Source organism: Heteronotia binoei, chromosome 21 (genome assembly GCF_032191835.1).
Source record: "Heteronotia binoei isolate CCM8104 ecotype False Entrance Well chromosome 21, APGP_CSIRO_Hbin_v1, whole genome shotgun sequence".
In the NCBI taxonomy this organism is placed as follows: domain Eukaryota; kingdom Metazoa; phylum Chordata; class Lepidosauria; order Squamata; family Gekkonidae; genus Heteronotia; species Heteronotia binoei.
In genome coordinates, this window is record NC_083243.1 from 40,771,417 (window position 1) to 40,798,301 (window position 26,885).

A 26,885-nucleotide genomic window follows, 5' to 3' on the forward strand; every position below is an offset into this window, starting at 1 on the left:
GTGGGCCCTCTACAGGCCAAGAAAGTAAGGAACTTCATTCCCACCTGGACCCAGGCAACAGATCTGGTATACTACCTTTAGCTAGGAGTTGGAGTTGGAACAACTGGCACTTTTGCATAAATACACTGAAAACATTGGAATACATTATAATTAACCCAGTTACTATTATATTTCTTAATTCTTTTCTCTGATTTGGGAAGAATACCACTGGCTGTTGCTAGGTAACTCCTAATTGTAATATTAACTGCTAACAGCTATCACAAGGAGTGGTAAATTCTTTTATCTTGTTAACAAAATTGACTAAAGCTATTGCAATACATAAATAGTCATCTTTTATGTAAAAACTTACAATACTGCACTATAGCACAGCTTGTTACTTGATTTTATGTTAACAGGTGTTTTTTTTCATTGATCCTGTTTAACAAACTGTATAATCCAATTTCTGGCGATTCCCTGGTTTAAGCATTAGAAAATTACGAGTGGGGAAAATGCTAGGTACAGACAGCCCTGCAAAATGTCCTTCCTCCTTTCCTTTTACTGAAACCAAGGCTTGAAGACTGGCAATACAGTATGGTTGCCTAGGAACAACCACTGAGGATATTCATTTCTTAAAGCTATAGATACTGTTTCTATTCTTTTTGTAGGTTTTAACCCACATTGTATGCTTTTTTAAGATTTCAGATATTTTTGCAGAACCTGGGAATTTTCTCAGGTTTATAGAAAGTTTTGTTTGTTCATGGCTCCGGTCTATGGATTTATTTCTCCACAGATTTGGTCATGTTAAGAATTAGACATACTGAGTAATATTGAGATCAGTATTCTGATTACTAGTGGTTATTTATAAATACTGTTTGCATTCTGCAAACATGAATACATTACATGTGAAACTATCTTGTAACAAGTCAGATCATTTGTCCCTCTAGAATTAATAAAAGTTTATTTTGGCTACTGACATCTCTGCAGAATCTCAGACCAACAGAGATCTGTTCAGCATATGTTAAATTGGGGATGCTGAGGATTGAACCTTGAAACATGCTGGTGTAAGATCATTATTCCCCCACCCCCTTCTTGATTGGCACTGTAAATCCTTGTGTCCCAATTGGAGGCCAGTTCAATTGTGTGATCTCCTTTAGCACATCGTCTGGTTGCCCAGCAGGATTCATGTGGAGGAAGAGTCGGAAATCAAACCCAGTTCTCCAGATTAGAGTCTGCCACTCTTAACCAGTACACCACACTGACTCTCAAACTATGCAAAACTGGATTACTGAAAAGCACTTTTCTACACAGACACCAGGGCAGCGCTGTTACAGAAGACTGATTCATCAAGTTACTTGGATAAATTATTGGGGACTGTGGTCTATATACTACTGTATATAGTTTACTGTGGGTTGGTTCCTATTGTGTAAGTTTGCATCTTTAATGTCTCATGTTAACAATTAAACTTTGCTTCAGTTCTGTTGTTTAAGATTTTTGGTTGGTTCCACAACCCAAACCCTATTGTTTATTGAATGTCCCCTCCTGTTGATTGTATTGACTTACTCTGCATAATCTGCCTTCAGTCCCAGTTTCTTTCAGTGCTTAGGAATCTGAGGATGCATGCAGACATCCATAACTTGGGGGAACACTTGTGATGCACATTGTGTCCCAGTGAGAAAGACAAACTGTAAATAAAGTAGATAAATAAACCAGCTAAGCTGCTGGGAAATATGACATCCTGTTTTCTGATCATTTCAGTAAAACTGGATGTTGGTTTCTCAGCATGAGAGCAAACAAATCTCTGGATCAGGGCTTTTAAGTGTTAGCACTTCCACAGGTCTGTAATACATATGCTTACGACATGCTTGTCCTTTCAGGAATGTGCGCATTTTGAAGATAAATGTTTATAAGTTTTGTTCAGGATGCCATTAAGACCGGAACTGAAACAGTTCATTTTCTAGCACTGCTCCCTTAGGACTGTTGTGTTCTCATAATAAAGATCTGAAGGGTTGGGAGCTGTGCCTGAGCACACAAAACTCTGGATTAGAGGGGTGGGTTTTGGCCTTCTTGGAAAGGGATTGGCTATTCTTGGTAGTGTAAGTCCCCTCCCCCCTTTAGATAAATACCTGTTTTGCATGCCTCCTGCCAGTGAAGTATTTGTTTTTCCCTGGCAGTCCTGTTCAGGTACTCCACCCCTTTAACTCACAAAAGCTTTCCCCCCCTTTTTTGCTACTAAAGTTTTCATTCTTTTTGCTGCCTTTGAATGAAAGAAAAATCCTAAAAAGTACATGTACTGTTTGTGTAATATAGTAACGACAACTCTCTCTGTAATGTAAAGGTCGAGAACAGCAATGATGATAAGTAGAGCAATATTTGTGCTTCTTAATATATAGTATAGCAAATTTAACCCTTTCTCAGTGCTGCTTGTGCTAACTTTGGTTGTAATCCCTTCATATCTTGTATGACTGTTAGCAGCTCTATTCATGGAGTAACTATTAATATCACATTATCAAGGCGTTTTCATTATCCAAGAAAACCTTTTGTACTAAGCCTCTTTAGTCTCTCCTTGAGTTAAATGCACACTTGTCTGAACAGAATAACTAAAAATAAATCCTATATAAAAAGAATGATGACTTGGGTAAATGGAGGTTTATTTTGTACAGAAGCAGGGCTTTTTTTCTGGGGGAACATGGTAGAATGGAGTTCCAGAACCTCTATGTGGAAACAAAATTCTCAAAAAATGTTTAAAAGTTTGTGAGGGACACCCAAATGTTTCTCCATTTTGTTCTTGAGAGTTCTGGCACCTCTTTTTCCAGAAAAATGCCCTGTACAAAGGAATTCTGCTCTCGAAATATTAGCTTAGTTCGTTGTTTGAATGTTGCGTGTGTTGAATGTTTTGTGTTTGTGTGTGTTGGTTGCATAATTAGTTCAGGTAAAGCACAAAACAAATTACTGTCCTGTCTCTTCTCTTGTTTCCTAAATAGGGTTCCTTTTCCTGCAGTTTCTCTTTCCCCTTCTTCAGCACTTAGGCACACAAATGTATCCCTGTATGGATCTTTTCTTCAGCTCTTCCTTTGAAAGTTTGTAGATATGTGACAGACTGAAAAAGGAGGATGAGAATAATTCCTTTGAAGTGTTTTTGCAGATCAGCGCACACGAAGCTGCTTCTTACCAAGTTAGACCATTAGTCAATGAAGGCCATTATTGTCTACTCTGGCTGGCAGCAGCCTTTCAGGGTCTCTGGTAAACTAATTAGATTGCCTTGGTCCCCTTGACTTCAAACTCCAGCCGCACTAAGAAGTGCAAAGAGATGGCTGATCAGCATACCTGTGCCCAGAGGGAATCAGTCTGTCTTAAAGGTATTTAGTATATCGTCTTCACAGGTTTAAGTCAGATAAAACAGCAAGAAAATAAAATGTCCATAGTATGTTTTTAAAAAGAAAAGCAGCCATAAGACACAAATTCAGATCACTTAAAAATTGTAACAGTAAAAAATTGGCAGAGCCTTTCTTGCCAGCATGTCCCGTTCTCCCCCCCCCCCCCCCCCAGTCTTTTTCTGCTTGCCTGATGTCTTTTGCTTAAGGATGCTATTTGTTAATTTGGTTTTTTCTGTTTGACTGTGCCTGGATGTCTGCTGTCATTATTGACTTGCCAAAACGTGCATTTCTAAGATCTTTTCTAGGAACTATCACTGTAACAATTGCTTTCTTTCTTAATGTTACCCAAAAGCAGATGTTTGCTAGATATTTGACTTTCTTATGGGTCCTTTAAAGAAATCTAACTATTTGGTTATAGATTTAGATATAATTATAGTTAAGAGGCTTTATTCCCCCCCCCCCTTTATATCTCAGACTGCATGAATATGTCAATTAGAATGCAGTAAGCCTCATTAAATAACGTGGGATGGATAGTATATCTGCTTAGGATTGGTCCCTTAGAGCAGGGGTGTCAAACTCATTTGCTATGAGGGCCAGATCTGGCATAAATGAGATTTTGCCAGGCCACATGCATCATAAAATGTAATGTCAGGTAGCAAAGGTGTAAACTTTATGAAGGTCACAGACAAATACAATTAAATATTCTTTTAAACACTTAAAATAAAATATGCTTAAAAGATCAGTACTCTTGCAATATGTTGTTTATTTAACAGTTTCTGATAACTGACACCTCTTGCTCTGAATTATCATAATCTGGAGACAATGTCTATGCTGTAGCAATCTTGAGTATGTCTTTCAGGTATGTATCTGTAAGTTGCAGACCTACTTTTGATTTATTGACACTCATTACAGAAATCTCATGGTCAATGCTTTGAGCCTAAGACCCAGGGAAAAACATCAACTTGCTGGGCTTTACAAGCTTTTGTGCATAAACTGATTCATGTGCTGGTCAGCCAATGGAGAAAATATTTTGCTCTGTAGCTCCTGTGTGATTGAGCAAGCCTGGCAAAGCAAGCTGTGATGCAGAAGGAAGCAAGAGGGGGAGAAGGAAGCAGATGACAGTGAGTTGCTTGCAGGCCTGATAGGAACCCTCCAAGGCCTGATCAGGCCACACATTTGACACCCTTGCCTTAGAGTGACTGGCAGGGGATTGAGTCCCACTTCTGCCTGTTGAAAGGAGAGACATCACATGGGGTTTCTAAGGAAGACTTGGATTTCCACAGAAGTGGTTGGTAGATTTTGGAGTTGATGATGGTTTAGTGGAGGGTGCATGTATGTTACGAACACAAGAAGAGACTGCTGGATCAGACTAATTGTCTGTCTAGTCCAGCATCCTATTTCACTTGCTGTGGAAGATCAAACAATCAAGATGCAGAGGCTATCCAAAAGCCATGTATACATATGCAAAGACAAAAACCACACAGGTAATGTTTAAACAGTGTGCACCATGTACCCAAGTGATGCACACCTACTTAAAATAGAAGTAGTGACAGCCTCAAACATAGGTAGCTTTAAAAGGATGTTAGACAGATGTGTGAAGAAGAGGTCCATCATTGGCTACTAGCCATGATGATATAGGCAGAACACCACTGCTGGGAGGTGGCAGCAGAGGAGAGCCTCAGCCTCTATGTACTGTTTGCCCTCCAGGGCAGCTGGTTGGCCACTGTATGAAACAGGATGCTGGCTTTGATGGACTAGGGTCGCAGCTGGCAGCATGATGACATCACCCGGGAGTGATGTCATCATGTTGACACAGTCGGAGGTGACGATCTAGTTTTTGGGCAAAATTCTATGGTTTGTAGCCAACTTTACCATAGAGTTTCGCCCAAAAACTAGAACATCAGTGAAGTGATAACATCCCAGTGACATTATTATTCACCTTCAGACCAGTTGGGGGCAGGATTTTCCCCAGCTGTCCAGCAACAAAAGTGCTCCCCCACAAGCAGGGGTCTGGTAGCCCTATCATGCACCAGATCCAGCCTGCTTTTATGTTCCCTTCCTCCTCTTGCTGAATGATCATGCCTATTCCCTGTCTTTGTACTCTGAACTAACACTTTCTGAAAATTTTCAGGCAGAAAATTGCTTCTAAACATGAATGCAAAGTGTGTTTCCCTCCTTTCTACAGCATAGCAAGAGCTATGCTATGAAGATGAGGCCAGCAGGAATCCCCAGATCAAGATGTAGGGCAAGGCAATTTGAGGGTTAGTGTATGAGAACAAAAAAATACGTTACACAGAAACATTCCATATATATATATTTTTTTTGCTTAATCACACTGAAAGAAATAACCTGTATACAGTTTAAAAGGAGGCGGGGAGGACCCTTTTTAATGTAGATTTTTAAAAGGCAGGCCTCACCTGCAGATTCACAGAAGGGGAGAATGACACACATAAGATTAGGGAAGACAGACAAGAATACAATGTCTGCTGCTGCCTGGATTCACAGCAGTGGATGCATGCTACCTGAATGAAAGGGTCATAATGAGCAGCCATGTGCACTTGTCATACAAAGAAATTAACTTGCACACCATTTTAACGTCTGCATCTGCCAAAATCTGCTCAGGATTTTCATGCTTGCCGTCATGTTTGCTTTGCACTTTAGAGTATAAAAATTAGCATGTTGGCATAATAACTGCAAGCATTGGATGGAGTTCAGCTTCACAGAATCACTTGGAGCTCTGGTTGCAGAATTGTCTAAAATCATAATGTCTTCATTTCTTCTCATCCTTCATTCTGTTTGTTTGTGTGTAGATGATGAAGTGAGTCTTCTTTTTACAAAGAACATAAAGAGCCTGTATGATGGAGTGGTTAGAGTGTCAGCTGGACATTCGGGAGATCCAGGTTTGAATCCCCACTCTGCCATGGAAGCTGGTTGGGTGACCTTGGGCCAGTCACACACACTCCACCTAACCTACCTCATAAAGGCAGGGTGTATAAATGAAGCAAATGGATAAAACTATGAAGTCATTTGTATCCCCCCAAACAAACAAACTAAATATTTGGCATGATAATGCAAGCCTAAAGAACCATACAGCAACATGTGTTACCAGGGGTCGTTTTGCAGAAAAATAGGTGGTGGAGCTCATCCAGGGATTGCTATGCAGCTGCACCTACTATTCAGTGGACAAGGTGGGAAGGAGGAGGTGGAACTCTCAGAAAGGTTCAAGAGCTACGTTCCTGGGAGCTCATGCTGAATTTGAGGCCTGTGTGTTACCATTGCAAAATGCAGTTTCTGGCATACCCCACACTACTGTACAAAGATGGTGTGTTAGTACAATTGCATTTGGGAATCTTAGCTGTAACTTGCAGAAGCTGCTGCTAGATTAATGTACCTGCAGTAACTAACTGTATTTACAGCTGGTAGAGTGGAGAATGTATAGGCAGGACTAAATCATCAGTCTATGTTTTTCAAATTGAAGGTAATCAGATGATCTTTCGGATGGTTATTTGTGTTTCCTTCTGTTTTCTCAGCTGCAATGTATTTTATCTTGTAATATAGAGCAGAGCAGGAATGTGGCAGATCATAAACCTTGCCTGATTAAACTTTCAGACATCCTTGTGTCAGTGAAGGCAAGAAAATAACTGGTCAAAGCTGCATTTATCTATTAGATCAAATGTCTTTCAGTTACCTGATTTAATACTGGTTGTGTTTATCAAACCTGAAATGAAGCTGAAAGTTTTTGAATGTCAAATGCTGCATCCTAGCAACAACAGTGTTGATATTGGATGTAGAATTTCCTGATTTGTCACTTTCTCTGACTACAATGTGTGATGCAATGCTTTTCTTGTACAGTGCTGTTGAGGTATCTAGTACAGCTTTAGAAAACTTCTGGTTTTGAACCTCTCTTTCTTTGTTACAAATGTTTTTCTTTTTCTGATGCAGTTGCCCTTGATTAGGTCTAGGGGTAGAACTGAGCAATGCACCCATTGCTGCACCCGAGAATGTCCTATACCATATGGGAGCTCAGCTGATCATTATTTGGAAGGTGTGGTGATACAGTTTAAATTCCACTACCCTCACCTTATTTATTTCATTCGATTTATCTTTGATCAGGGGCTGACCTTTGATCAGGGGCTGATGGCTACAGTGATCTGTTCTGCTTAGCAGGGCAGTAGCACTTTGGGCCACTGGTTCCTTTTCTCCTGATAATCTCAGCACCATTTTATATTGATGTAGCTGAGCTGGAATGTTCAAAACCTACTCAGATAAGGCCCTAAACTAGGGATGTCAAACATGCGGCCCAGGGGCCAAATCAGGCCCCCGGAAAGCTCCTATCAGTCCCCCGAGCAACTGGCTGTCATCTGCTTCCTTCTCCCTCTCTCTGGCTTCCTTCTGCATCATAATTTGCTTTACCAAACTTGGTCAGTGGCACAGGAGCTACAGAGCAAAGTCTTTATTTTCTCCATTGGCTGAGACTCCTCCCTTTAGGAAGAAGGGTGGGGAGGAAGAGCTTGCTTCATAGGAAGCTCTGGTTCTTTCCTTCCCCAGGAGACCAGTAGAGGGAGGAGCCTCTGCCAAAAGAAGGAAGAGAGACTTGGCTCCATAGCTCTCCTGAGCAACTGAGAGAACGTGGATTGCTCAGGAGAAATACAAAGAAAACACCTTTAAGACCAACAAATGCATTGTTTAAGAATGTTTTAAGTTTTTTAAAAAAATCTTTGTGTTCGTCTGTGTCCTTTATAAAGTTTATATCTCTGCTACCTGGCATTGCATTTTATGGCACACATGACCTGACCCAGCAAGGTCTCATGTATGTCAGATCCAGCCCTCAAAACAAATGAGTTCGACACCCCTGCCCTAAACAGTCTAGGACCAGCATATCTTCAGGACTGCCTCTCCCTATATACTCCCTGAAAAGCATTATGCTGTGGAGATAACCTGTAGATCCCTGGCCCAGTGGATATCCAGTTGTCCTCAACCAGAGCTTTTTCAGCCCTGGCACCGGTCTGGTGGAACTCTTTGCCTAATGACATCCAGGCTGTATGGGACTTAATGCAGTTCTGCAGGGCTTGTAAGACAGATGTTCCACTAGGCCCATGGTTGAGGACAGCCTTCAAACCTGGCCTCCCCATCTCCTTCCCCCTAGAGTAGCATATGGAATATTCAACACCATCTGATTAGTTGATTATTGCTCTTATTATTGTTTTAAATTTGATTGCTTATACATATTGTAGTATTTATGAGAATGTATTTATACCCTGTTGTTACCCACTCTTGAGCTCCAATTTCTGGGGAGGATGGTATCAAATCAAGAGTGTCCCTAGATTCCTTTTTAATCCAGCATTAATGGTCCTGTGTAATGGCAGATGAGTGTGAAACTTGGGGCAAACAGAGGCCCACGGTATAGGAAATGGGGCAGTTTGTTTCCGATTTCTTGACCCAGATAGCATCACAGCACAGTGGCCACTTCTGCATGCTTTTGGCCAAGCTTGGCATGACAAATGTGAAAGATAAGCCACCTTGGTTCTAGTGTGAGGCTCAAGATTGTAGCTTTGTAAAATATTGTAGAATATGTTGGAAGCCACAGATAGATTTCAGCAGACAACTTCAACCGACATAACTTAAACCTTCAGCAATGTCAGATGGAGCGAGGGTTAAGCATTTAGCACTAGGGAAAATAAGCCTTGCTTGTGGATGGGGTGGGAACTACATGGATGTTCAGCAGGCCTGGGGAGCCTCATGGGGCATGGAAGTTGTTGTTGTGCTTTTGGCCACTGGTCCATGTCATTTACTGTCATTGACCTCCTTGGCCGGAAACTTGATGCCATCCTCACCGCTTTGAAAACTACATGCAGGAAACAGTTATTTTAAATGAACCCAGTGTACATTGCATGAATGCATTCCACATAGGCAAAAATGCATTTGGATATATAAAATGTCACGTTTAAGCTCTGAATGTATAACAAGGACAAGACAGAAGGTGTAGAGTGGTGCATAGGTTGGTATGGAGGCTTGGATCCAGTTCATACAGATAGTTAGGAAAGAGCTTCCCCTTGCAACTGTGTTTGTGTGAATAGGGCTCCTCCTGCCTGCACTTGACTTCACAATCCAGGTGCAGATGGTCTGATTTACATGCAGCAAGGGGATGTGATTATTTCTGTAATTACCTGTAGAACCTAACTTCTTGAATATTGTTCCTAGAAAAGCCTGCCTTACAGTTGAGGAACCCTTGGCTTACAGTAGTGGTGTAATAAAATGATATTTTATTTAGAACCAGTAGGAACAGCTGGTATCTTTCTTGGGTGGTTTTTTAATGGGGATTTTTTTAAAGAGATACTGATTTTCAGAAGTTTCTTGCAAGCCTAATATAGCATATTCATAGCAAAGTATACCATTTGTGTGTGTGATTTGGAGGGACGCATATTTTTGCTTCCAGTTTCCTCCCCTTAATTATGTGTGGGCAGATATCAGACTGTATTTCCTTGTGAATAGAATGTAACTATTTAATGAAGAAGAAGGCCCTGCTCCTGTAATGGGTAGGGATGCCAGGTCCATTTGAGACAACAACAGGAGGGTGGGGGGATGTTCTTGGGACCTGGAAGCATTGCCCCTGATGTGCTGACATCTCCAGAAGTGACATCATGTGCCATGCCTACATCACCTGGAAGTGATGTAGGCACGTTGGAAATAACACTCCAGTTTGGGGGCAAAAGTCTATGGTAAAATCATCCTTCAACTATAGAGTTCCGCCCAAAAACCACAGCATCACCCCCGCACTTCCAGGTGATGTAGGCACATTGTGTGACATTGTTGTTGTTGTTGGGGGGGGGGTTCTTCCCACTGGCCAGCTAGCCCATGATGGGTAGAAGTCCAGAAAACCAGGGGATCCCCTGCTCCAAACTGGAGAATGTGTAACAGTTTGTATTCAATATTCTTGGTGAAGAAAGGCAGCCTGTGTGCAAAGTGCTGTCAGTTCACTTCTGACTTATGCAAACCCTATGAATTAATGGCCTCCAAAAAGTCTTATCGTTAACAGACTTGTTCAGGTCTTGCTGACTGAGGGCCATGGCTTCCTTGGTTGAGTCAGTCCATCTCATGTTGGGTCTTCTTCTTTTCCTGCTGCCTTCAACCTTTCCTAGCATTGTTGTCTTTTCCAGAGAGTGTTGTCTTCTCATAATGTGACAAAAGTACAATACACTTCATTTTGGTCCTTTTCTCTTCTAGGGGAGAGTTCAGGCTTGATTTGATGTAGAACCCTCTTTTTGGCAGTCTACGATATCTGTAAAAGGGCAGCCAAGAAATACTTAATTAAATAAAATGTCAAATTGATGACACTCTTTCAAAAGAAAGATTTATATTATGTAACTAGTAAACCATTAAATGTAAATAATATTTTCTTTACACTTCTGTTTTGTTTCGTTACCTTTAGCACATCAGGTCCTCCCATATGGCCTGGAAGCACCTTCTTCAAGAGAAATGGCTCCCTTCTGCAAGGTAAGTCACAGATTCTACCTCCTCCTCTGTGTATTTTCCCCATTAATTGCTTTAACAACCTCCATAACTTTTGCAGGCTTTCTGGAAAGGAGCTGAAACTGGCTTTTTTTTTAAAAAAATCCTGTGCCCAAGTTTGTACATAATAGATTTTATGAGCGCAATACATTTATCACAAAAGGTTTTGTATACTTGCAAAGGTGGGTTCTCCTCCTAGAGAGCACGTTTATGGATTTTGTTTCCTCCCACTTATAGCAAAGTCAGTGGAGTTTTATGCAGAATAACGTGTTTTAGTTAACTTTCAATTGAAGTTGATGAAGAAAATAAATTTGCTGCTTTGTTTTGCTAACCTACCTCCTGTGGTAGTTGTGTGCCAGTTAGGTATTATTGAAAATGAAGGTGGTTGATAGTTTAAAAAAATACCTTTAGGTTTGTTATGTTCTGGCATTTCCCCTCCTCTGGAATTGGAGAAGAGATTTTGGCAGTTCAGAAATAAAGGCATTTCAGGGATTCTTCCCTGTGCACATATCTAATAGGACTTTTTAAAATCCTGTACTGAGAATAACCTTGACTGGTGTATGTGACTTGGAAATTTGATCAGATGTAACTTGGAAGAGTTTTTAATCTCTCTTTGTACCACATACCAGGCTCTGAACCTTTTTAATATTGAATTATGATCAGTTCTGAATCTAGGTCAGCCTCTTTGGGTATAGTTATCAGCTGTTCCTCTAGAATGTATTGTGTGAAATTTGAGTGCACAGATCAATAGGAGGTCTGGCTGTCTGTCGGTGATTCTTTGAAGACTGTACTTGTCACACATATAACTGTATTTAAGTATTAGCCAGCTTCGGCTGTTGCCTCTGGACAATGCAAGCTACTTGCATGGGTGCTAAGAAAGGATATAGAGTTAGGCAGATATGCTTGCCTTTTTGTGTGTCTCAAAGATCTCTATTTGTTAAATTTGTGTGTATCGTCTTATAGCTGTAGATTGCACAGTTCTTTGTATAGATAATGATGCTTAAATATATTTTAACAAATTGGCATACCTATAGGATACTTCAAATGGAAGAATACATTTTAGGAAAGTCTTGTAGTTTAGGATAACTAACCAAGATTCCAGGGTCTAAACTGATAATTCCATTGGAACTGTCCCCAGTAGTCTTTATAGTGTATTCTTGTGATGTAGAATAGATATATAGCACATAGCATCTGACAACAGGATTCAGAGTAATCTATTTGACCATCAGTTAAAAACACAGTCTGATATCCCTATCTTTGGTAGTGAGGCAGGTGTGTGCTGAAGATACAGCCTTTCATGTAGGTGCAGCTCCTTCTGTATACATGGCACTTAACAATTACAAAAGCAAAATCAGACAGGCCTCCACTCCCAAGGAGTGAATGTGGGCAGATGCAGTTATGCATGCATCAAGTCTGATTACAGCCAGGAATGAAGATTACATGGATAAAACAAAGACCAGGAAAAATGAGTTTTGAGAAGAGATTTGAAGAAAGGGAGAGAGGTGGGTAGGTTTTGACAGCTCTATAATGATCGGGTAGCTATCATAGAAACTTGAGAGTCCCAATCTTAAAGCAGTTGTCTAGCTCTGATGATTATAAAGGCTATAAACACCTTCTAGTGTACAATTCTAGCACACTTGGTCGAGTGGGTCAGAGAAAGCTTCTGCGCTCATAGGATAGCGGTCACAAGAACAGCTGCCTGTACCTAAGTTCTCTTATCTGGGTAATGATTAGATCCTGGAAGTCTGGTGTCTTATTGGAACTTACTTTAGAGTTTTTGTGGCAACTTGACTGTGGCCTACCCGGGTTCCACCTGAGAAGCTCAAGAGTAGCTGGATCTGAGAAGGAAAGAGCTCTCTTCCCCCCATTCCTCCGACTTTGTTGTCAGGCTTTATTGCAGAATACTTTCTCACTGAATATAGTGTGCTGATATTCTTTAGGGAAGAACCAGAATGATAGGGGCACGGTAGTACAAAAGGAAAACAGATGTAGAAAGAGATAAAAAAACTACAAATGGACTCATTTGGGAATGCTTGTATGAGTGGTTTCAAGAACCTCCTGTTAAGATCAGTTATGAATGCCTGCAGAATAGCAAAAGTGGAAATGTATGTATCGAAGTTTACAATTATTGATCAAAGGAAGTTATTGCCCTAAGATGTGGTTAGCTCCTGGTATCATCTCTGTAAAGCTACTATTCAAAACTCATTGTACTTTCTTTTATACAATAATTTTTTTTAAAAGAGTAATTTAAAGAGAAGCCCTGAGTGCTAGCTCCCTGATTAAAGTTTATGCTGGGCAGTCTGTTGTTTTAAAATTTCTATTTGAAGAAATATCATCTTGTCAAGTTTTGACAGGGTTTGCTAGCCTTTAAAAAAACTCTCAGATTTATTAAGTAGGTATTGTTTTATTGTACAGCTTTGCAATTAAATAAATGTGAACTGTACAAAATATCCATGTTCCTTGTCAAATAGTATTTTGATCTAAATGGGAAGAACACAGCTGTAGGAGAAGGAAGCAGTGATTCTATAGGAAAAGTGGATAAGCTTGGGCTAACCAGGGCTGTCTCAATCTTGGCCGATTTTGGAAGCTAAGCAGAGTTGGCCCTGATTAGTACTTGGATGGGAGACCACCAGGGAAGTTCAGGGTCACTGTGCAGAGGCATGCCAGCTCTGAACAACCCCTATGGGGATTGCCCTATGTCAGCTGTGACTTGATGGCAGTTTCACCTTCCAATTTCAGTTGGTGCTACCTGCTGTTTCTGATAATTTAGTGAGATTTGAATAAAATGAGATCTGAGAGAGGCTTGTAAATACGGTAGCCTTCTCTGTGTGTGGAGCTGTATGAGAAAAATATAAATTGAATATGGAGGAAAAGACCAGAGAACACCAGGACGTCTGATCCGTGGAGCTTCTCAGACAATCAAATGTATATGACTAGGCAGCTAAAGGGTTTCAAGGCTAGCATTGAAGGCATTCTTGTTGCACAAAGATGAGCTTAAAGGCCTAAGAATTTCTCCTGAAGGCATTTATATCTTTATTTTAAAATATTACATTTGAATTTTAAATCGTTACTGTTGACTGACTGTTTATCCAGTGGTTCTAAAAACAGCTGTTCAGGTAAGAAACCACCACATTCCTCTGACATGATGGACTCTGCAAGGCTGCAATTCACTTTTGGATGGAACTAGTGACTGGTTGCATTTATTTGGTTTTGGTTTGTGGCAGAGTTTTGGTTAGTGAATAGAGAGTGCAATTTCTGTATGTGTGTATTGTGAAACAGAAATGGAATAATGCTTTCTCTTGATTACAGCAGTGACTATCAGTGTCTACGTATATATTAGAGATGTTTGGTTTAACAGAATTTGGAGGCTGCAGGATATTTTCCCCCCTTTAGTCTCTAGTTAGTCACATCCATAAATCTAGTCCAGCATTTTTCCTCTCCAACGTCTATCTTAAAATGTCTTTCTAAAAGCAAATCCTTTTCCCTTGGTTATATTTCTACTTAGGTTTTCAAATGCTGTTATATTTAGCAAGAGTGCATAACTCAATCTAGTCTTGTGTAAATACAACTAAGGAATAATGTTCTTGAAATGTCCAGTGTACAGTCTCTTGAGTCCTCATAATTTATTCAGTGTCCTTGAGATTCTGTAGGCAGTATCTTTTTCCCAATAATACAGATACGGTTTATGTATAGAAAAAATTAAATTTGTTCTATATTGAAGAATCCAGTAGCACCTTAAAGACAAACAGAAATTGTGGCAGGGTATGAGCTCTTTCATGTCACTGCTCAGGTGACTCAGATGAGCAGTGACTCACAAAAGCTCATATCCTACCACAAATTTAGTTAGTCTTTAAGGTGCTCCTGGACTCTTGCTCTTTTGTAGTGCTACGGGTAGACCATCACGGCTACCCATCTTGATTTGTTCCATATGTGTATCATGTCATAAGGATGCATATCTTGTTCAATTGCTGCCAGTTGTCTCTTCCATGCTACATGTACATATGATAAAATAGACATGTAATGTGGTTGTAAATGTGTAGGGCTTTCTTAGCATTAGCGTAGTATGTAGAAAATTATTTGTGTCTTTCGTAAGACAGAGGACATGGCTTAAGGAAAGAATAATTTGGCTCAAGCAAGCAGTAGCTAAAAAAAGAGAAGTGAATTCTCTCCCGCCCCCCCTTCCCCGCCTGAAACATAAGAAGAGCCCTGCTGGATCAGACCAGTGATCCATCTAGCCCAGCATCCTGTTTCACACAGTGGCCAATCAGCCCATTTTTAATTTTCATAACAGCCCCATGCAATGAGTGGGTGGGGGAAGAGTGGGTGTGTGAATGTGGGTTTTTTTCATGGTAGCATAAAGATATCTGCTTCTATAAAGTGTCCTATTTGGCATAAAATAGGCAATGATCTCTTCCCTAGCCAAGTTGAGCCAGGGAGGTTCTCTGTGCCGTATCATTTTTCCAGAAGAGTTTATTCAGGGTTTTCTCTTCAATGGTAAACTGAGACGATTGGGAATTACTATACAGGTATGTGCTGACAAGACAGCCAAGGATTGGAGATGGCAATTCTGCAAGGTAAAGGATGGAGAGGAAGCTCCTTCACTGGAGAGGAAGCAGGTGATGGACAGCAGAATGGAGTGCCACAATACATGTGCACAATCATATAAAAAAGTTCTTTAAGGGTTTGGTCCTAGAAGCACTTTCCTGGGAGTAAACCCCATTGAATAATATGGGACTTACTTCTGAGTAGACCTGCTTTAGATTGCCCCCTAAATTTTTAATCGGCTGTTTTTTTGTTTTGTTTTTTAAATAAAATGGTTGCCAATTTTGATGATTATATATTTTGTTATTTTTATTTCTTTGTATTTTGTGAGCCACTGCAAATAGGTCTCTGAAGAGGCAGAGTACAAATATTTGTCATCAAATACATAAAACCAGAACAGCGTAGATGCAATGTACTGAGGTTACTTCTGGTGTTTTGTTTGGCTGTCTTGGGCCTAGGTACATTTGCAGGATAACACAGCTAGTTTGAGTGCAAGGGGAAACATTTTAGTAGTTTCAAAACACAGACCACATTGTGTTTGTGTATCAAATGATTTTTTTAATGACTCAGGGCAAAGTTTACTGTCTTAGTTTACTTTGCCTTGACAACCAATGGGAGTGGTCCAGAACTTCAGGGCAGGTCAGGGTACATAGGTAGGAGTGTGTTTGTGCTGTAGTCTGCCTGAAGCCAGAACTCCTGTGTGAATGGTTGAGCAGAAACATTCACTTTGCAGAACTGCACACTGAAAAATATCTTTGCTGATGACAGCATTGTTCTCTGCAAGTCCTTGCTCAGCCCATCTAAAAGGGGCATGAGAAAGCCTGAGTATGGATTTCTGTCCCTTGCACCCCTCCCACCCCTGTTAGCCAAATAGATGCCATTGCCAAGGCTAGACAGATAATTTTGTAGAAGCAGAAGGATAGAAAGAAAAGGTGGTATTCTGTTTCCCCAAGTAATGATGTACAAGGCTGTGCAAGGATGCTGTATAAATAGTCTCTAGGTGTCTGTAGTGACTACTGTGTTTAGAAAACAGCAATTCACAGTCAGAGAACTTTCTCCATACTTTACCTTTTCACAAGACTAGAATTGTCAAAACAAGTTGAATGTGCAGATACCTTTCGTTCTACAGGATAAATACCCTGGAATAATTACTACTTAGTACACTTAGCCTGAACTGTAGAAAGAAGAGTCTGTTTGAGAAATAATCTTAAAAGAAATCAAAGGCCATTTAAAGGCTTCTATCTGTCAGAGCAAAGAAACACATATGTAGCTGTTTAATTTTGTACCTCTCTAATTTTGTAGCTTAAATAGTGTTGATAGGTGTCCAGTAACTTATCAGAGCGAAAAACAGTTTCCACTATTGCTACCCATCTTAAGTGTTTCTCACTTCATGTTTTAAACTTGTGCAAGTAAAAATGCTTGGAAGCAAACATTTATTGAGAAACTTGCAACTAATTCTGCATGTGTATACCTTCCACACTTGAGAGGGCATGCATGCATTTGGGACTTAAGTACAAATGTTAAATCAGTCTTTCATTTAAAGGGTTTATTCGCTGACCAGATTACTTAATACGGCAGTGTTCCATTTTACCTTTCACAGATACAAGTTGTGTGTGTGTGGAAACCTGTGTGTGATTTCACAGACACAAGTTGTGAATAATTCCTGTCACCTAAAGCCATCAACAGATCCTCAGCTTGCTTCTCTTGCTGCATGCACTTATCTCTTGTAGTAAAGGTGGACTGTTACTTATAATCCATGCCTTAAATCTCTCTCACTCTTAATATTAGCATATTAAGTCTATTATAAAAGGTGAAGGCAGTTCCTCTGTGCAAGCACCAGTCGTTTTCGACTCTGGGGTGACATTGCTTTCACAACGTTTACACAGCAGACTTTTTACGAGCTGGTTTGCCATTGCCTTCCCCAGTCATCTACACTTTCTCCCCAGCAAGCTGGGTACTCATTTTACCGACCTCAGAAGGATGGAAGTCAACCTCGAGCCTGCTACCTGAACCAGCTTCCGCTGGGATTGGACTCAGGTCGTACTGCAGCTTTACCACTCTGCACCACGGGACTCACAAGTCCATTATACCTCCCTACATGCATGAAGCTTCTACTAAGGTAGACGTACCACACTGTCCATCTAATTTCAGTGCAGGCTATTCTGACAGCAGCATCTCACCAAGGTCTTGGGTACAGGACTTTTCCAGTGTTTTGAGATCTTTTGAACCAGAGGTGTTGGGCTGAACTTGGGGCCTCTGCATGGAAATTGTGTCCTCTGCCACTCAGCACAGGACAGTAGGCCTCCTGTTCCACAATTGAGCTTTGTAGTCCAGCATCAGTAAAGCTAGCTTATTTTGGCACCACTGGTAGGCAGCATCAGACAGCTGAGGGCCTCTGTTAATGCAGAGAAATAGCTTGTGTCAAGGTAAGCTGCCTCTCAGTCATGAGACTGAAATAGCTCAGACAAGGTTCAGTTCAGTCTGTTGATGATGATTATAGTGTTTTGTTGCAGTGGTTTCCATGGGCCCCGATCATAAGCCAGCCTGGGTAGGCTGTGAAAACATTGTCCCTCTCCACCCTCCTCTTCTCCGCTGAAAAGAACTTGCCACTTAAACAACTTCTTAGTTGTGCGATTGTAGCAGTTTGTAATTAGAGCTTCAAGACAGAGTTCCAGAAAACAGTGCCACTGTAGCAAATCAAATTACTCAAACCCAAATGAAGGGATTTATTTGATATCATGACAACATCCAGTGGTTTGTGATGTTTATCTCCTCGCTGTCTTTATTCATCATCCTTTATGCAACATCCAAACACCACAGGAACTTTTGCTGGGTTTTTTTGCTGCTTCAGAAATTAGACTAGGGGGAGCATCTAGGTCAGTTGATTGTGGGGTGTGGGACCTTGCTTCATTTATGCCCTCAGCATTTTCTATTTGAAAACATTTTGTCTGTCTCAGTGTAGTGTTCCCTTTCTCCAAGCAGCTACACATTCAATTTGTGATGGTTGCACATTACTTTTGGGATTGAAATTTCAGTGTCTGGCATCTAACCAGAGCACTGTTGCCAAGTGGCATCCTTTGAAATAAATCTACACTCCAAACTTACATTGTTTTTAAGCCTGTTTTAATTGCTAGTTCAAACAACCCTGGAACTATATATCTTAGTGAAGGTGCTGAGAATTCTGTTAGATCGCTAGCTGCCTCACAGAACTACCATGTTCAGTGTTCTCTTGGGGAAGGGGATGACTATTACACTACTATAGATCTGTGATGTAGGTAAGGTTTGTGAAGCTAGTCTGAATGGTTAAAGACCCTTGGAGACTGGTTAGCACTGTGACACAATACTTGGCTTGCATGTTCATTGATGCCAGAAGGGCCACAGCTGACAAAATATGATATGGGGTGTGGAGGGGGAGGAAAGGCAGTATATCGGGGGGAGGGGGCAGACTTTCATGCCTCTGTTGTAAAGAGGTTAGGTGCATTTTGGAATTTACTAGCTAAGGGACTGACCTCAGGCTTTCAGTTTAAGATAAGTCATTTGTGGTGCTGCAATCCCCAATAATTTCTCTCTTGGTTGAAAACTGCACTCATCTGAACTGGAAAACACTAGGGTATCAACCATAGTGAATATACATAAATCCTGTGTCCTGGAGCTCTTTTTGAATTTTTTTTGTAGGTGCCTGTAATTGCCTTCTTGTTGCTTTAAATTGTTTTCAAACAAATTTGGGGTCTTTCATGTTGAACATTGAGTCCAGCAATCAGAATGGCATCTCTTCTGTCTCCCCTCACCCAAGTGTTATGGGGCTTTCTGGGAAATTTTCCTGGAAAAAATTCACATGTAAATAAATAATTTAAATATTCAAATAAAGTTAGCAAAAGAAGGCAATATACCATGTATAAGCCCTGATTGTGTCCACGCACTGGGGCTAGCCATGCTTCATAACCCACATAAAACCCATCTAACAAGACTGATCTACAGACAAGGAGCCCTGACAGCTATAGACAAACAAGCTATATTTTTACATCCTAGGGCAGAAATTTTTCCATGGAAAGTTATAGAATCAGGACATTTTCTGCCTTAGGTTCCTGGTTTTCTCCAAGCCAGGGGTGGGGAACCTTTTTTTCTGCCAAGGGCCATATGGATATTTATAACATCATTTGCGGGCCATAAAAAATTATCAACTTAAAAAACAGTGCTCTGCCGAGGAAGAATGATTCAGGCCAGCAAAATTAATGCAAATAATTGTTTTTCTATTTGAAGTCATGTGGGGAGAGCCTAATCTGGCACACACACACACACCTGGCCCACCTCTTAGGCAAATGCATAGGTCCAGGGCTTTTTTGTAGAAAAAGCCCAGCAGGATTCAGTAGCATATTAGACCATAAGAACATAAGAGAAGCCATGTTGGATAAGCCCAATGGCCCATCCAGTCCAACAGTCTGTGTCACACAGTGTCCTATACACACACACACACACACACACACATACTGTGACTAATAGCCACTGACCATCAAGGCCTTTCTGACAATGCCAAGGTTCGTTTTTTACTCCACGGGAAACACAACTTTGTCACTACTCACGTTGCTTGCTTTTTACAGGTTGCGATCCAAATCAGAGAGGCTTTTACTCATGCATAGCCTACTGCTATTTTATGTCATTTAACTTTTGCTGGTTTTTAAAGGTTTTATTATATTCTATAGTGTCACTGTTGGTTTTAAAGTATACTGTATTCTTGTATTAATGCCAATAAAGGTCTATGGTATGGTATGGACTAATAGCCACTGATGGACCTCTGCTCCATATTTTTATCCAATCCCTTCTTGAAGCTGGCTATGCTTGTAGCCGCCACCACCTCCTATGGCAGTGAATTCCACATGTTAATCACCCTTTGGGTGAAGAAGTACTTCCTTTTATCCATTTTAACCTGACTGCTCATCAATTTCATTGAATGCCCATGAGTTCTTGTATTGTGAGAAAGGGAGAAAAGTACTTTCTCCATCCCATGCATAATCTTGTAAACCTCTATCATGTCACCCCGCAGTCAACGTTTCTCCAAGCTAAAGAGCCCCAAGCGTTTTAACCTTTCTTCATAGGGAAAGTGTTCCAAACCTTTAATCATTCTAGTTGCCCTTTTCTGCACTTTTTCCAATGCTATAATATCCTTTTTGAGGTGCGGTGACCAGAATTTTGAGGTGACCATACCCCCTAATATTAGCATATTGGGTCACACACTAATTAGTATATTAGGCCACACCATTTGGGATAATCAAGTGCAAATTGAACCGTGACATTAACTTTTCCAGGCCCTGCAGCAATTCTGGCCGGCCAGCCAGGCCCCAGGGAGGCTGCCGCCCAGAATATCTAGGCCTTGTGATCCCTGCCTGGCCCTGGGGCCCACAATCCTTGCTGGCCAGCCACGCCCAAAGGAGGCTGCCACATGGCAATCTATGTATCTGTCCTGCAATCCCCGAGGGCCACACCAAGTGACCTCGAGGGCTGCATACGGCCCTCAGGACAGAGGTTCCTCACCCCTGCTCCAAACCATGGCTTATCACAAATATTGAAGTGGTTAGTTTCCAAACTGCATGTAAGTAGGGCTGCCAACTTTGGAATGAGGAATTCCTGAAGACTGAATAGTATCTGGTAAAAAGAGGTTTTGGGGAGGGGAGGAAGCTCAGTAGGGATGTGATAATCATCAGAGTCTGTAATCATAATAGTCCACCCTCTGAAGCTGTCATTTTCTCTTGGAGAACTGGTCTCTATAGTTCAGTTGAAATTACAGGAAATCTTCAGGATCCACCTTTAGGTTGGTAACCCCACATATAGGAGTAAGAGGCCATGAGAAAAGTGTGTGAGTTTGAGGATTTCCAAGGCTTGTTCCTATAAAAAAAACCTGTGCTTTGCATGTGAATGCAACCAAGTTGCATCTTACAACATGAAAGACTATGTGATGTCTTCATTTTGTTCTGTTGCTTCAGACCAACACGACTGCCAATTTGGATCTAGGATTATTTCTGTTTACATCTGACAATTATGTGGAAGCATTATGCTATATTAGTCCAACTGTGGATTTCTAAATAGCACAGCTGTTTGAAGAACTATGTCACCATAGAGTTCCTTAGTGTTCTTAGGCAAGGGATATTTTGGGTGACAGAGATCAGAAACCAGCCTTTCCGTTCTTTTAAACAAAAAGTAGTCAGTGAAGTCAAATGCAAAAAAAAAAAAAGTTGAAAGGTACTAGTTAACATAATTTAGATCCCCAAAATATATGATTTAGAGATATAGTCATAAAAAAACCCTGTAAAATAGTGGAGATCCCAAATGTAAGTCTGAATGAAACATTAAACTCTCAGTTATACAAAGTATCATATTAAAGCTAAGCTACAGAAATAAATCTACTGGATTTGCTGTTTTGTTTTTTGAGTGGGAACAAGCGTAATATATTGTGCCTTGTATATTATGTAACAATTGGGGTTTAGGATTAATGTGACGTCAACTGCTTGATCTTTATCTAATAAACTGATCATTAAATACAGTCTGACAATTAACTTCTGAGCTGGACATAAAGAGAAGCTTCGAAACCTTTTTAATTTAATTGCAGCATCTGTCACAGTAGTTTTCCACATTCTAGTAAAGTGCGATTTTGCCTGTTTGAGTATATTTCCATGAAGATCAGTGACAAATGCTGAAACAAATCATTCACCAATACACTTTGCCACTTTAAAAACATTCTGTCCTTTCTTGCCTTCTTCCATGTTTTCATTCTGACTGGACAGCTAGTGAATGGGTTGCAGGTTGAAGCTGTATATGTCATTGTGCCCTATATGTCAGTGTGCCCTATAGAACAGAATGAAGTAAAGTAAGCATTTGGGTCTTGAATCTGAGGAAGAGTGCAACCCTGTAAAATAATCTTTCTGTACTGATCAGACAGGACTAGTATGGGTAGCAAGTGGCACCAGCAGCTCTTGCCAGCCCAAAGACTGTATTATGAAAATTGCCCAGTGGTAAAATAGAAAGTCCTATGATACCTAAAAAAAATATTACATGCTGGTAGTCCCCCGTTTTACCATAAAAGGCAAGCATCGTAATAGTAGAAGAAACTAATGCTGTAATCTTGAATGGTTATACCTTTCTAAGACCATTGTGGGATCACAATGTAAGTCACCTGGTTTTATGCTCTGCTGTGGAAATGGAAACAATTACACCACCATAGTGTCTTCTGGAGTCCAGAATGGAAAGAATTTAGGTTCATGGTCAGATTATTGTGTATTCTTCACCTGTATCTCTTGTGCTTGAATGGGGAAGTAGAGAGGGACAGTTCAGATAAACTTGAGAGGGAAAAATCAAGCCACAGCTATATTGGTTAGTAGATTCCTTGGGTCTTGGCATGGTATGGGAGAGGAACAGCAGATTCCACCATCTGCCCAAAACACTGGCAATGTACCTCCTCCCCAGCCCACCTTTTTGAGTTTCCGACTCAACATTTGGAAGAATGTTCTAATGGGGGAGGGATGGTGGCTCAGTGGTAGAGCATCTGCTTGGTCCCAGGATCGATCCCCGGCATCTCCAAAAAAGGGTCCAGGCAAATAGGTGTGAAAAACCTCAGCTTGAGACCCTGGAGAGCCATTGCCAGTCTGAGAAGACAATACTGACTTTGATGGACCAAGGGTCTGATTCAGTATAAGGCAGCTTCATATGTCCATATGTCCTGACCGTTAGAGTGATTCCTCAGTGGAACAGGCTTCCTCAGGAGGTGGTGGGTTCTCCTTCCTTGGAGGTTTTTAAACAGCAGCTAGATGGCCATCTGACAGCAGTGAAGATCCTGTGAATTTAGGGGGAGGTATTTGTGAGTTTCCTGCATTGTGCTGGGGGTTGGACTAGATGACCCTAGAGGTCCCTTCCAACTCTGTGATTCTATGATTCTTAAACAGAGGCTTTCCCGAATTATTATTGATATAAAGCGTATGTGTTTGAAGTAGGTCCGTGAGGGTTATTGAAGAACAGAAAATCTTGATATTTAATGGATCACTTACTTACATAGTTGTTGCAGCTGTTAATTCTGGGTATACACACAGCCAGGTGAATCTGTGTTGTTTTGGAATTTCTGTAAAATACGCATAAGGACTTGTTCTCATTTATAGGATCGCAAGTGGAGAACCTGTGAGGACTTGCACTGGGGAAGTCCCAAGCTGGCATTCCCTCACTTCCTCTTGCTTTCCTTTTTGCCTCTCTGGCATTGCTTGCAATATCTCCCCTTTCCTTCTTACTCACCAGCCTTTTCTGTTTCTCCCTCAGAAGCCTCCCTCTCCATTCACTTATTTGTCCATTTTTTGTTTTCTCCATCTTCGGTTTTCTCTTTTTTTTCAGCATTCTTGGTTGCTAAGTTGGATTTTGTGATGGTTGTTTTTTGAGGGGGAGTGTTGCCATAAAGTCACAGCTGACTTATGGTGACCCTATAGGGTTGCCATTGTCTACCTCTTGTGACCCTGGAATTCCTTGGTGGTCTTCCATCCAAATATGGACCAGGGCTGACTCTGCTTAGCTTCCAAGATCTGATAAGATTAGTCTAGCTAAGGTCAGCCACCCTTAAAATGACCATCAACGTCTCACAGTGTAGCACAGTATAGCATATCTCAGTGGCACACTTTTATTAAAGAAGAAGACATTGCGTCTGTAATCTGGGGGCTTTTCTAGCCCTGATTAATTTTTTATCTTCTCTTGTTTTCCTGCAAACATGGGCTTCCTCTAGGCTTATAGGAATATCTCACAGATCTATTCCTGGCCCCATTGTGTGCATTTGTGATCCACGCTATGTAGCCTACCTCAGAATTAGATACGACAAGTGGGAAGTCCACGAGACTCACAGGGAGGAGGATCCCATCTCCCTGCCCCATCATGACTCGAGGCTCCAGCCTGATTGCAGTGACCATGATGTATGGGAGCTGCTACTGGGCCTGGAGAGGCTCCCAACATGCACCTGTGTCTGGGCTTCTCCACCACAGCAGCCATTGCTGCCAGGCTCCTGTGTTTTCCACAGATGCCATCAGACCACTCTCCAGCTCCCCAGTGGTAAGTGTATTGTCTGCACAAATGCAAAAAATGCTTTATTTAAGTTGTGGGGAATTTAAACCCTCCTGTTTTGTTTTGGTTTTTTTACATTTCAGATTTTTTTGCTCACCAAGGGGTCACCCAAGTTTGCAGAAAATTCTGTCCCAACCCGCAGATTTAGACAGGGCCTTTTTTTGTAGCAAGAACTCCTTTGCATATTAGGCCACATACCCCTGATGTAGCCAATCCTCCTGGAGCTTATAGTAGGCCCTATACTAAGAGCCCTGTAAGCTCTTGGAGGATTGGCTATATCGGGGGGTATGGCCTAATAGGCAAAGGAATACAAATATATAAAATATACAAATATACATAATATACAAAAAACACCCCTGGTTTATGTATCCACTGATGGGGGTCACCCTTGGGAAATAGATGGATAGATAGATGTTCATTTTCCATAAAATGTATGCAAATTGAAAAGTTCTCATATGACTTGATGAAATGTGTGCTCATGCACCATGTTCATGCACCATAAGGCTTTTCTTTCTTAGCTGCATCCCATAAAAATAAATGGTAGCCTCAACCAAAAAAAAGAGAAAAAATACAAAATACAATAGTATTTGACTGAGCTAAGGATTTATGAGATATATGAAGGAGAATGAAAGCAGTCTTCTTGAAATGGACTGGCCTGCAAATTCCCCCTAATATTAGGTCCAGTGTATAGATTCAGACAAGTAGCAAGATTGTAAAGTAACCATGGGCCACTTTGAACGGAGAGTTGTGGAGATTATTGAATGTTCTCATAACTCACAGATAAATGACAAGATCACTGATCATCTGCTCTTGAAAACACAATTTTCTACATTTTTCCCAAGCAGTGATTAATTACCATCTTCCTGTTTGTCAGTGAAGACCAGTTGCCATAGGGATGCTGCTGAAAATGGCCTCCCAATGGTAATCTATTCCCGTTTAGCCTTTAATGTTTGCAAATACTGGCATGTTGGAGGCAGATCATGTGATGCAAACATTACAGGCCAGGCCGGGATCGCTTCCCATGAGGAGGCAGTTTTCACTGGCATCTCCTTGGCAACCATAATGTGTTCCAGCCTTTAACTTGTCAAGAGTGTACAAATGAAAAAAATAACCCCATAATGGTATATCCACTTCAGCTGTGCCTCTAAATGTACCTCTGCACACTTCAGTCATACAGACATAGGGCACTGTACTCTACTAAGTGAGGCCATTGGCCCATCTAGCCCAGTGACGTCTGTTCTAACTTGCCCCAGTTCTCCAGCATCTCAAGAAAGGTCGTTCCTAATCCTGAACCCTGAAAACCTTTTCAGTGGATAATGAAGTAGCATGAGAACAAAACCATCTTACCACTAGTTCTCTCCATACATCTAATAAAGTAGGCTGTTGCATATGAAAGCTCAGGCCACAATAAACCTCTGTGAGTATCAGCATGTTCACACACACAAACTTGTGCAGAGTTAACTGATCACAGCAGAAAATGTCTGGTGGATGAGGGAGTGAGACTGTAGACCCGTCAGTATGTCTCTGGATGTTTTGTGCAACATTATATGAAACAGCTCGCTTGCTGCCTAAACATCCTTTGTGTTGGATTTCCCTTAATGTAATTTCCTTCACTAAAAGAATAGGGAATATGTTCTTGGGATCATTTTGCTTGGCAACACACAAAGAAGAAAGGAGGTTTTTTTTATTACTTCTCAGCTCCATCACACAAAGAAATATTGTAGTGCTTTTTATAAAGGAGAGCTTAGATACAAATGCCTCCTGTCACAAGTCATCAGCATTCTGCCATTTTGACACGGCAGTAGTGGATACTGCGACTTTTGTAACATTATTGTATTAGACTCAACAAGTACCATGCGTTTTTGGATTTTCTTATATTTGTTATTGTTTTCTAAATATTGTCACTGGGTTGTTTTTTTTTTTTTTTTTTAAAGTCTATTGCTTTTATACACTGGGGCTGCAGATCCCTCAAATGATCTCTCTGCTCTCCCCCAAGCAAATGTTTGGTTTTGATTTTGTTCATCTAAGATGTATATGCTGAGGGAACCTTACAAAGTAGTAGTTACCATGCAACTCTTAACATTGCGTCACCAGTTTGATTATAAAACCTCTGTTAGTTACATAATGCCCTAGAATTTTGCCTGTCTTAGTCTAAATTAAACTGTGGAGTGTGGTTTGTTGGTACAAAGTTTTCTTTTATTTATTAAAATATTTATACTTTTTTTTGCACCAAGTTGTTTACCATTATTAAATCTTATCTATAATAAATTAAAACCCCATTAGCATCCACAGAAATAGCTTGCAGCTCAAATCTAATTAATAACCCTAGCAAATTAAATAGCCTTACAGTACCTCCCCCAGATTCCTGAAGATAGTGCACTTCTTACCTCCTTAGGGACT

At 40.8% G+C, this 26,885-nt stretch overlaps 1 protein-coding gene across 5 annotated transcripts in view; it reads left to right on the plus strand.

Annotated features, from left to right (window-relative positions):
- Positions 1-26,885, plus strand: part of FOXN3 (forkhead box N3) — a 279,923-nt gene that overhangs the window by 173,630 nt on the left and 79,408 nt on the right. For all 5 annotated transcript variants that reach the window (XM_060261575.1, XM_060261573.1, XM_060261576.1 and 2 more), the window contains exon 4: positions 10,783-10,847. In XM_060261575.1, the coding sequence (XP_060117558.1) occupies positions 10,783-10,847 (65 nt within the window). The remainder of the gene's footprint in view (positions 1-10,782; positions 10,848-26,885) is intronic.